At 37.0% G+C, this 13059-nt stretch overlaps 1 protein-coding gene across 1 annotated transcript; it reads right to left on the minus strand.

Moving 5' to 3' along the window:
- Positions 1-1897: 1897 nt before the first annotated feature.
- unga (uracil DNA glycosylase a) lies at positions 1898-10948 on the minus strand. The gene is made up of 7 exons (XM_016244467.1): positions 10703-10948; positions 9952-10146; positions 9786-9881; positions 8278-8375; positions 5873-5961; positions 2370-2548; positions 1898-2237 (listed from the first exon to the last, which is right to left on the minus strand). The coding sequence occupies exons 1-7, from the start codon at positions 10799-10801 to the stop codon at positions 2097-2099; spliced, it is 897 nt and encodes a 298-aa protein (XP_016099953.1). The 5' UTR covers positions 10802-10948; the 3' UTR covers positions 1898-2096.
- Between the last annotated feature and the right edge of the window lie 2111 nt (positions 10949-13059).

Here is a 13059-nt window from a genome sequence, read left to right on the forward strand (position 1 = left end):
ATTGGCGATGACGTAATGGCGGCAAGTCTATCGCAGGCTTAACAAATTCAAATATAAAGTCTAACATCAGAACATCAGTCAATTAAAACATCATTATAATCTGATACATTTCTTACGATTTGTATTTTTGTATCTAAAGCATATACAGGAATACAGGCAGTGATCTGCAAACTAGGATGTTTTACAGTTATGACGTCAATAAATTAGTCTTCATCAGCGCAGAACTATGCTCCACTTACTATGTATAATCCATTACGGTTGATTTGTAATTAAGTAAACTTACGTTTCGCCGGATTGCCCTTCATTCAAGTCTTCGGTTTACCCGCGCTCATAACATTAGCACAGAATCAGTTGTCCAAAAGAACCAGTTCGGTTCAGACGTGCTGTGTCAGTCATAGTAGGCAATCTGTTCTGTAGTTTCACACTGAATCACGCATGCGCAGTATCATCAGCTCATCGGTTCTCAAATCGGACATGTCTGAAAGAAACGGTTCTAAGTTCAGTATACTGGTGATCCGAAAACCGATGCAACCGGTTCTTGACTCCAGAACGAGAACCGCTCTAACCGGTACGCTGCACGCACGTTCAATATCATCAGCTGCTTTACTCGTGTCGTGTTCATGTTCTATTTATTACAAACTCAATTTGTGAATGTGTCATTGTTAACTATAATTAATTACAGTACAGGTATTTCATAAATCATCCCTTATTCCTATTAAACATACCCCTGACAAACCCCTTTGGCCTATAACCTAACATAATCTTCAACTGAACAAAGTACACAGATTAGATACATTCATCTTTTTAAAAAAAGTAAAATAAAATATATTTAGATCACACTATCTGATTTTTAACAAAATACTTGAATAGCATGCTTTCCGTCCTCTTGAAAAATTACACGCATGCGCAGTATCATCAGCTCATCGGTTCTCAAATCGGACGCGTCCGAAAGAAACAGTTCTCGGTTCAGTGTACTGGTGATCCGAAAACCGATGCAACCGGTTCTTGACTCCAGAACGAGAACCGCTCCAGCAGTGGGCGTGCATGTTCGTTATCCGGCTGCTCTTCAGTTCTCTCTTCACAGCAGTTCAGTCAGTGTACTGTTTGAGTAAATAAATTACTCCGGGATATTGGTTTATTTCGACTCAGAGGGAGTGTCAGCCATGTTAAAAAAGTGAATAACTTAAGTAATTTGTGGATTAATGCTTACTGGAGACGCGAACCGTTTCAAATGATTCAGACCGATTTGGTGAACATGTTCAACCGGTTCACTAAGAAGAACCGGTTAAGTCGAACGATTCGTTCGCGAATCGGACATCACTACTGGAAACACTATGCGGGCAGCAACTGTGCAACTCTGTCAAAACGGTGTTCTTCGGTGAAATACTTTAGCGGTAATGTTGCTTTGAAACACAGGTAAAACAGAACCCATCCTATTTAAAATTAGACCATCAACGCAAAGTGCACATAACATTCTGTAGAAAAATAGTTTATTGTGTTAACAGGCATAACAAAAACATTCACTGTTAGTGTTGTACATTTAAAACGACATCAATAACATCTAAAAGGAAAACACGAAAAAGTAGATGGAAAATGGACAATTTAAAGGGATAGTTCACCCAAAAATGAAAATTCTGTCATCATTTACTCACCCTCAAGTAGTTCCAAACACATATAAATTTATTTGTTCTGCCGAACAGAAAGGGAGATATTTTGAAGAAAGTTTGTAACCAGGCTGTTTTGGGGCACCATTGTACTATGGATTGTACACCACCACAATACTATGGAAGTCAATGGTGCCCCAGAACTGCTCTGTTTCCCACATTCTTCAGAATATCTTCCTTTGTGTTCTGCAGAACAAAGACATTCATACAGGTTTGAAACTACTTGAGGGTGAGTAAATGATGACAGAATTTTCATTTTTGGGTGAACTATTCCTTTAAAAATAAAATAAACCAAAAACGTATCTTGAAAAGAACAAATATGTATTCAGAACGAAGGTATGGATCATTTAGGAAGGAAATGACCATAAAAAACAAAGGTTACTTTTGAAACAGGGCAGACAGCATTCCATCTACAATCGCAAATGTAAACCATCACAAAGCTTTCCAGTCAATGGGCTTCTTCCCTGATTTCTTCAGCAGTTCATTGGTCTTTGAGAAATGTTTGCATCCAAAGAAGCCACGGTGAGCAGATAGTGGCGAGGGGTGGACTGTTTGCAGAACATGGTGTCGTTTCTACAAGTCAACAATCAGAAAACGATGTCTTACTGCCTGTTTGGAATACTTACTGGATCTATTGAAATACGTTTATATATTTAAGCTGGAAATTATTTCATTTATAAACAAAAAAAAAATCACACAATATACCTTGTCGATGGCAGCCCCCTTCTTTTGCGCATAAGAGCCCCAGAGAATAAAAACAAGACCCTGCATGTTAGTGCTGAGCCAGTGTATCACAGCGTCAGTGAAAGTCTCCCACCCCTTGTCTTTGTGAGAGTTGGCCTGGTGTGAGCGCACAGTCAGCACAGCGTTCAGCAACAGAACTCCTACGAAAGACATTCAAGAAGAAATGTCACTGAGCACATTTAAATGCACAAGAAAATTAGCTTATATGCCTATGAGAAAAAAAGACATGACTTCAGAATTAGCATACATTAATTCAAATGTAAGTCATGGATTTTAATGGGACTGGCCAACATTTTCACATGACTTGCTAAAGTTTCAGCACCTGATAACATTTCATCCAGGTAGAAGTGCCATTTTGTGTCCTCACTTTAAAAATTAAAATGATGGCTGAATCAGACATTTGTCTATCCACTAACTTACAAAATGGCCACACTGGCAGAGACTAACTGCTGGATAATGGATAAATTAAAGTCAACTGTCAACTTAGATGAATTGCAAAAAGAACAACTGGTCATTGCAAATGAATACGCTGGTTCAATGCTCCTGATGGAGGGTCAAAATATCTTAATTTCTGTTCCGAAGATGAATGAAGGTTTGGAACGTCATGAGGGTGAGTAGGCCTAATTAATGACAGAATTTAAATTTTTGGGTGAACTATCCCTTTAACATGTACTCCATGAAGAGGAGAAAGTAGAGGATGCACACCTTGCTTTGCCCATCCTGTAAGATCTCCGTGACCAGGTTGCTCAAAGCCTTCGATGTCTGAAGCCAGTTCTTTAAAGATGTTCACCAAGCTGTGAACAGCAAAAGTGTCAAAATCACTGTATCGAAAAACAAAATCATCTAGCCCCTATAATAATTTGTAACATCTTTGTGCTTACTGTATATGCTCAGTGACTTTTAAAAGAAAATAGATTTTGATTAGCAGGACAAAGGCCTGTAAACGTAAGCTGCTAGAATATAATTAGTCACTCTTCAATAGAATAATAATTGTATAAGTTGTCCTATTACTCTCATTGTCTTCTACAGTTAAGAACTTGAGTGTTATGTTTGACAGGAATCTGCCTTTCTCAACCTGGAGGTTTTATCCCAAGGACACCAGGTGCTTCTAGATCCAGCCTTACTCCTGATGGATTTTATAAAGCCTAAACCTACTGTACATCCACCTCATCTGTAAATCTGGAACTCAAAAGACACTTAATTGTTAGTCCTAACAATACAGTAACATAGCTAGCCAATGCTAACAGTATGTTTAGACCAGGGTTCCTCAATAGGTGGCCTGCGGGCCACATCTGGCTAATTAGAGAAAAATGTTTTGCCTGTGCTAATTTCAAATAATGTGGCATGAAAATTCAAACATAGCATCAGAAAGCGACATTAAACATAGTGTCTACACCGGACGCGAGCAGTGCGGCGCGACGCAACAAAATACAATAGAACCCATTATAATCTGTGATGCTGACCTACACTACACGTGGCGCGACATGACAAGTGAGTGGCTGATACCATCTTTGTTATGGAATACACATGTTGGTTCACATTGAGTTGACAATTTAAACGTACCACAAGTTTGCCTAAATTTATTTTCAAGATCTGAGGTAAAATATTTATTGTTGCTTTCAGTATGGCTATAAAGATCACAAAATATTCAAACTCACATTAGACACATTTAACATTGAATAAAGCACATAGTCATTACCTGAGATTATCAAGATCATAGTTTGCGTTGTTCCAGCCGCGACGTCACAGAAAATACTGTTTCTAAAACGGTACGACAAAAAAACTACATGGAAAAGATACTTTTTATTGCGTCCCGTCTGGATGGGACACGGTGTTACAGGTTGATCACCCCCAAAAAATCTAATAATAAAAATATTAATGCTGACAGATCTAATTATTGAATCTGCCATTAGGGGAAGTGGAGAGAAGAGATCCAGTCTGGATCTAAATGCAAAAATGTCCACAATTGTTTGAATAAAACAGACTATGGGGGGGAGGTCTGAATATTTATCTAACAATAATATAATAATAATTTATTTATATATATTTGGAGCTTACCTCCAAACCTAATTAAACACTCATGAACCAGCTAATCACGGTCTTCAGGATTACTAAAACTTTTCAGGCAAGTGTGTTGGATCAAAACTTAGATACTAGGCTTCCAGGGGCAGGACTGGACACCCCTGAACAAAGGAGAACTGAGTGTAGTCTTTTTTCTTCTTCCTGTATTTAACAAAAAAATTTAGTTTTTTTCCTTTAGCTTTCCGAGAAGCTAAAGAAGGGAAAACTTCCTGCAGATCTTAGCTTCAACCCTAATTGAAAACTGTGGGCTTTGGCCCTCCAGGGATCTGAATTTTGCACCCATGAACTAAGAAAATAATTTATACTATGAAAATAGTATTTGATACATATCAAAATAAGGTACTCCAGTCTGTAAAGCTGCTTTGAAATGATGTGTATTGTGAAAAGCATTATAAAAATAAACCCTGACTTGATGACTGCAGGGCAATACCTTGGTGGAGGTGGCACAGGTCTCTGCACGCTGAAACAAAGCCCATGAGCCTGGTTAGGTCCATGATAAGGATCCTGGCCAAGAATCACAACCTTTACCTACCATCACAAGAAAAAAAATGATTATTATATTCTCAGAAAACCATGCAGTAATTTAAGAGCAAATAAACATCTTGGCATGTTTTGAACAGAATTTTGTACAAATGGTTATTGTCGATGGCAGCCCCCTTCTTTTGCGCATAAGAGCCCCAGAGAATAAAAACAAGACCCTGCATGTTAGTGCTGAGCCAGTGTATCACAGCGTCAGTGAAAGTCTCCCACCCCTTGTCTTTGTGAGAGTTGGCCTGGTGTGAGCGCACAGTCAGCACAGCGTTCAGCAACAGAACTCCTACGAAAGACATTCAAGAAGAAATGTCACTGAGCACATTTAAATGCACAAGAAAATTAGCTTATATGCCTATGAGAAAAAAAGACATGACTTCAGAATTAGCATACATTAATTCAAATGTAAGTCATGGATTTTAATGGGACTGGCCAACATTTTCACATGACTTGCTAAAGTTTCAGCACCTGATAACATTTCATCCAGGTAGAAGTGCCATTTTGTGTCCTCACTTTAAAAATTAAAATGATGGCTGAATCAGACATTTGTCTATCCACTAACTTACAAAATGGCCACACTGGCAGAGACTAACTGCTGGATAATGGATAAATTAAAGTCAACTGTCAACTTAGATGAATTGCAAAAAGAACAACTGGTCATTGCAAATGAATACGCTGGTTCAATGCTCCTGATGGAGGGTCAAAATATCTTAATTTCTGTTCCGAAGATGAATGAAGGTTTGGAACGTCATGAGGGTGAGTAGGCCTAATTAATGACAGAATTTAAATTTTTGGGTGAACTATCCCTTTAACATGTACTCCATGAAGAGGAGAAAGTAGAGGATGCACACCTTGCTTTGCCCATCCTGTAAGATCTCCGTGACCAGGTTGCTCAAAGCCTTCGATGTCTGAAGCCAGTTCTTTAAAGATGTTCACCAAGCTGTGAACAGCAAAAGTGTCAAAATCACTGTATCGAAAAACAAAATCATCTAGCCCCTATAATAATTTGTAACATCTTTGTGCTTACTGTATATGCTCAGTGACTTTTAAAAGAAAATAGATTTTGATTAGCAGGACAAAGGCCTGTAAACGTAAGCTGCTAGAATATAATTTGTCACTCTTCAATAGAATAATAATTGTATAAGTTGTCCTATTACTCTCATTGTCTTCTACAGTTAAGAACTTGAGTGTTATGTTTGACAGGAATCTGCCTTTCTCAACCTGGAGGTTTTATCCCAAGGACACCAGGTGCTTCTAGATCCAGCCTTACTCCTGATGGATTTTATAAAGCCTAAACCTACTGTACATCCACCTCATCTGTAAATCTGGAACTCAAAAGACACTTAATTGTTAGTCCTAACAATACAGTAACATAGCTAGCCAATGCTAACAGTATGTTTAGACCAGGGTTCCTCAATAGGTGGCCTGCGGGCCACATCTGGCTAATTAGAGAAAAATGTTTTGCCTGTGCTAATTTCAAATAATGTGGCATGAAAATTCAAACATAGCATCAGAAAGCGACATTAAACATAGTGTCTACACCGGACGCGAGCAGTGCGGCGCGACGCAACAAAATACAATAGAACCCATTATAATCTGTGATGCTGACCTACACTACACGTGGCGCGACATGACAAGTGAGTGGCTGATACCATCTTTGTTATGGAATACACATGTTGGTTCACATTGAGTTGACAATTTAAACGTACCACAAGTTTGCCTAAATTTATTTTCAAGATCTGAGGTAAAATATTTATTGTTGCTTTCAGTATGGCTATAAAGATCACAAAATATTCAAACTCACATTAGACACATTTAACATTGAATAAAGCACATAGTCATTACCTGAGATTATCAAGATCATAGTTTGCGTTGTTCCAGCCGCGACGTCACAGAAAATACTGTTTCTAAAACGGTACGACAAAAAAACTACATGGAAAAGATACTTTTTATTGCGTCCCGTCTGGATGGGACACGGTGTTACAGGTTGATCACCCCCAAAAAATCTAATAATAAAAATATTAATGCTGACAGATCTAATTATTGAATCTGCCATTAGGGGAAGTGGAGAGAAGAGATCCAGTCTGGATCTAAATGCAAAAATGTCCACAATTGTTTGAATAAAACAGACTATGGGGGGGAGGTCTGAATATTTATCTAACAATAATATAATAATAATTTATTTATATATATTTGGAGCTTACCTCCAAACCTAATTAAACACTCATGAACCAGCTAATCACGGTCTTCAGGATTACTAAAACTTTTCAGGCAAGTGTGTTGGATCAAAACTTAGATACTAGGCTTCCAGGGGCAGGACTGGACACCCCTGAACAAAGGAGAACTGAGTGTAGTCTTTTTTCTTCATCCTGTATTTAACAAAAAAATTTAGTTTTTTTCCTTTAGCTTTCCGAGAAGCTAAAGAAGGGAAAACTTCCTGCAGATCTTAGCTTCAACCCTAATTGAAAACTGTGGGCTTTGGCCCTCCAGGGATCTGAATTTTGCACCCATGAACTAAAGAAAATAATTTATACTATGAAAATAGTATTTGATACATATCAAAATAAGGTACTCCAGTCTGTAAAGCTGCTTTGAAATGATGTGTATTGTGAAAAGCATTATAAAAATAAACCCTGACTTGATGACTGCAGGGCAATACCTTGGTGGAGGTGGCACAGGTCTCTGCACGCTGAAACAAAGCCCATGAGCCTGGTTAGGTCCATGATAAGGATCCTGGCCAAGAATCACAACCTTTACCTACCATCACAAGAAAAAAATGATTATTATATTCTCAGAAAACCATGCACTAATTTAAGAGCAAATAAACATCTTGGCATGTTTTGAACAGAATTTTGTACAAATGGTTAATGAAATAAATTACTCAAGGCAACTCTCTAGAGTGTCCCAAATGGAACAACAACAACAATGGTATTTGGTATCAGGTGGTATTTGGAGACATATCCACCTGCAGAACCAGTCATACAGAACAGTGGTTTCTGACCAGCAGTATCAGAATGAACATTATGGCAGAGATGATTCTTGTTCTAGAAATTGGCTTTGTGGTCACTTTTTTTGTCTCGAGCTTTGCTAGGGATAATAGGCCAGAAAACAACCAATGATTTAATTTATACTATGAAAATAGTATTTGATACATATCAAAATAAGGTACTCCAGTCTGTAAAGCTGCTTTGAAATGATGTGTATTGTGAAAAGCATTATAAAAATAAACCCTGACTTGATGACTGCAGGGCAATACCTTGGTGGAGGTGGCACAGGTCTCTGCACGCTGAAACAAAGCCCATGAGCCTGGTTAGGTCCATGATAAGGATCCTGGCCAAGAATCACAACCTTTACCTACCATCACAAGAAAAAAATGATTATTATATTCTCAGAAAACCATGCACTAATTTAAGAGCAAATAAACATCTTGGCATGTTTTGAACAGAATTTTGTACAAATGGTTAATGAAATAAATTACTCAAGGCAACTCTCTAGAGTGTCCCAAATGGAACAACAACAACAATGGTATTTGGTATCAGGTGGTATTTGGAGACATATCCACCTGCAGAACCAGTCATACAGAACAGTGGTTTCTGACCAGCAGTATCAGAATGAACATTATGGCAGAGATGATTCTTGTTCTAGAAATCATTTGATGAGAATTCATATTTAGAAAGAATTATTTACGAATATTTCAGTTTGACTACACTGACACTATCGGATGAGAGAACAAAATCAGAATTGAACCGAGTTGGATAATGACACCACTGACTTCTGTAGAGCTGCTTTAAAGTTGAATTTGTTTCATTAACTGTCATTTTTGAATGCATACATCTTTTAATAACAAACTATCAATGTTTAGAATTACACAATTAGCATACAAACCCAGACAGCAAACCTCCAAGATGTCTGTTAAATTGATAGTTCACCCAAAAAGAAAATCTTGACATAATTCACTCACCCTTAAAGAGTTAGTTCACCTAAAAATGAAAATTCTGTCATTAATTACTCAACCTTATGTTGTTCCAAACCCCTAAGACTGAAGATGAACAAAGGTCTTAGGGGTTTGGAACAACATAAGGTTGAGTAATTAATGACAGAATTTTCATTTTGGGGTGAGCTATCCCTTTAAGTTGTTCCGAACCTGTATGACTCTTGTTTCTTCAGCAGATTTTCTTTTATGTTTCTCGGAAGTCAGTCAGTCAGTCATGCAGGTTTGAAACAATATGAGAGTAAGTAAATAATGCCAATTTCCATTTTTGGATGAACTATCACCTTAATAAAAATGTGATTTGGAATCTGATAAACTGATTTTTTTAAAGCAGTTTTACATACATTCTAAATCATAAACATCTTAAAGACGTTGTCTAAATGTCTGTTTAACTACTGACTGGACATGGTTCAGAAAAATACTGCTGATGAGCAAATATACAAAAACGCATCTTCAAGCTGAAAATGTGAACATCAAATTAGTTCTCCACAATCATAGGCCTATATGTGCAATGAGGGGATGACCGTAAAGCTAATAAACATAAAAAAACAACAAAACTTGATATCATGGGGTCTTTAGAAGTAAAATTAAGAACATAAGCACTGTGTGCAAGCTATGCTCCTGTACACCTATAATCTAATCTGTCAAAAAAAAAAAAAAGAGCAATTGGCTTTGTGGTCACTTTTTTGTCTCGAGCTTTGCTAGGGATAATAGGCCAGAAAACAACCAATGATTTTGACCTGCCTAACATATGAACATGACACCCAACTTACATCTTTTATGTCACATGTTTGTGTCCAGGTAAAAACTTCATTTTCAGGTGGATAGATGGTGTGTTTTTGCCTCTCCTCCGCAACAAATGACATTAACTGCGAAAGAGAAACACTATTGTATCACTCTTCATTTTAGAAAGTTGAAAATAAAAATTGTTTTACTTACTGATTTAAAGTAGGGCTTCCCGAATTCTGCGTTGAGCGCTTTCTTCCAGCTCTCTCCAATCCCGTTCGGTACAGCTTGGTTTGCAGCGAGCCTTTCCAGAGCCGCCTTCTTGTTTTTGGAAATCCGTTCAACTTGCTCAGGACTCAGGGACAGTGAGGATGCAACATCGTCGCGCTCCAACTTTCGTTTTTTCCCCTGAGACAATATTTGAATATATTTGGTTGAACTCCGTGTCCGCTTGGCAAAAAGACCGGACATTTGTACATTTAAAAACCTAAGGCAAGCTATGTTGGAAAACATTGCTTATTTATTACATCTTAGGATGCTTTCTCAGAATGCATGAGAGTTGTGATGCCAACTTGTAGCGTGAATTACACGACACGATAATCCTTTAGCAGTTTACCACGTGGTGCATTCGCGGTCATATTCAAGAAAACCGTAGTTATATACAACTACACTAACAGACGTGAAATGAATTCGTTTACACTGTCTCAACACATTTTCGCAGTCAATTGTTTGTAATAATCTGCACTAGCGTTTGTTTAGGCAAGTGACGTAACAGTACTTCCGGAATTGTGTAAACTTTAGCGGGAAGGATAAAATAGCGAGGTTTTAATCAGAGCTAATTCTATTTGCTAAATAAATGACAACATGTTCAACAGATAAATAAAACACAGCCACTTTCATTAATAATTCCCGCGAAACGTGTACGCATATCCAGTCGTGCCAGAATAAAGCGTATTTTACTCACATGATCTCTTGCATCGCCTGGGCATGTATGTATCTCGTCCAGATGTCTTTTTTTGGTCATTGGCGAAAAAAATGAGGTGATACTTTTCTGTCCAATCATTTCCACAAATAAAATGATTATTTAAACGAAACAAAGTTTAAAGGAACAACACTGTAGGTATGGACGCGTGATAGTGTTTGAAGAGCTGCTGTAACTCCCGCCAGCTAGACGTCTGTGACGTAGTTACGTGAGGGCGTAACATTTTCAACTTGTGTAGGGTGACAAGATAATGGTTGTTACATTCAAAACTTCACATAAATGCTACTCTTGTGACAACACACTTTATATTAAATATAGAGGGCTCTGTGACGATTGATTGGGGGGGGGGGGTCTGAATAAAATCTTTTAATATTACAACACAAACTCTTATATTCAGTTTGCTCTTGGTATATACATAAATGCACATTTTTTTAGGTGAGAATCCTGTACTGTCAATTCTTTTGGTAGACTATAATTATGTCCACAATGGGCAAAAAAAAAACCGTTTAATGTTTAGCCTCATATTTACATTTACATTACATTTAGTCATTTAGCAGACGCTTTTATCCAAAGCGACTTACAAATGAGGACAATAGAAGCAATCAAAACTAACAAAAGAGCAACAATATATTAGTGCAAATGACAAGTCTCGGTTAGCCTAACGCAGTACACGTAGCAAGTTTTTATCTATCTATATATATATATATATATATGAATTAAGAAACAAAATACTGATGTTAAAAAATGACTGAATTCATACCAGAAGTCCTTACCAATATGTAGTAGAATATATATATATTATTGATTTTCTTTAAACAAGAGATCAGTTTTGCTAATGAGTTTTTACAGGTTATGGTGGTCAGATTAAACCTTGACTGTGAAAGGTGAAGTGATAATAAAATGAATCTAAATCCTCAAGTGCACAATAATTATTGCCATCCCAAATGATCAAATGATCAACAATGTAATAATGGTTATGCAATAACTGTAATAATCCCACTGAGGTCACACCTTTAAAAAGGTCAATTGTAAAGAATCTCTGTACTTATAAATTACTCTGTACTTACTCATATAAATGTTTTTCTCTAGCTTTTGGCTTTTGTATTATTTATTTATTTCTGTTGCTCTTATTGTAGGCCTACATGTTGGTATAGTATAATGTAAGTTGATTTTGGCATAAATAATAAAAAAGTTTGTGTAGAGTGGTATGGCTATCATGTTATTGCACCTTTTATTTTGTTCTGTAACTTTGTTATGTGTCACTATTATTAATATAACTTAATAATGAGGATTATAAATTCTTTGATAAGAGATAATCGCACAACCAGAGGAAAGAGAGAACTGAAAACGAAGAAAGCATTTTAGAGATGGCATTGCGCCGTTAGAGAACCCTGCAAGGGACACAAGACAAGATCATATGAAAAGTAAAAGAGAGGCATTTCAACATAACCACAGCGACCCTGTGTGGTCGCTGGTGAATCAAACATTCCAGCAAACCCCGTAACCAAATGCTCTTCTCATCTCCCAACAAAGTTTAATTGTTTTCTCAAATGTGATCATAATTGTCAAAATTCTGTGAGTATGATTTCCCACATAACATATACTGCCACGGAATAACATATAGACATATTGAAGTTGTAGGCTACCATAAATTTTTTCCTCACACACACAAAAAAAACAACAACATTCTTGTTCACTCCCATTGTTTTCCACATATTGAGCAGCACATACAGGAGAAAATGTTTTACTATTTTGAACAAAGGTTAGGCTAGGAACAAAAATAGCCTATTTCACACAAACTTAAAATGAAACAAAAATAGATAGCCTATATTACTATCAAAGTAATTATGGTGAAAATAGCAGGGACCTCCCAGGTTTCCACTGACCTACTGGACACTGATCTCTATGTATCATAATCATCTCCACAGCAAAATAATCTTCAAATAAAATATAATAAATTCTCATAATCCGAGTGTCAAATCTACAGTCATACTCTGTTTTGTGTGTCTGCTTGTATGTGTATGTTCCTGATGTAGTTGCATCCTTTAATCCAGGGGAAGATATTGAAGGGATAAGTGCTTATGTTGTTAGAATCAAAACAGGGAATATAATAATAATCATAGACAGGCTGATCAGTGCACAATGTTAGGTGATCCTGAATAACACCTTTTCATTTTCATTTTCCTTTTCAGACTCCAGTTCATTTTACTATTACAGCACAAGATGGCAGTACAGCCAACCTTTTAGCTGTAACAACAACAACAACAACAACAATCTATCTATCTAGGCCTATCTAGCTATCTGTCTATCTATCTATCTATCTATCTATCTATCTATCT

Source organism: Sinocyclocheilus grahami, unplaced genomic scaffold, assembly GCF_001515645.1.
Source record: "Sinocyclocheilus grahami isolate Dianchi unplaced genomic scaffold, SAMN03320097.WGS_v1.1 scaffold720.1, whole genome shotgun sequence".
Classification (NCBI taxonomy): Eukaryota; Metazoa; Chordata; class Actinopteri; order Cypriniformes; family Cyprinidae; genus Sinocyclocheilus; species Sinocyclocheilus grahami.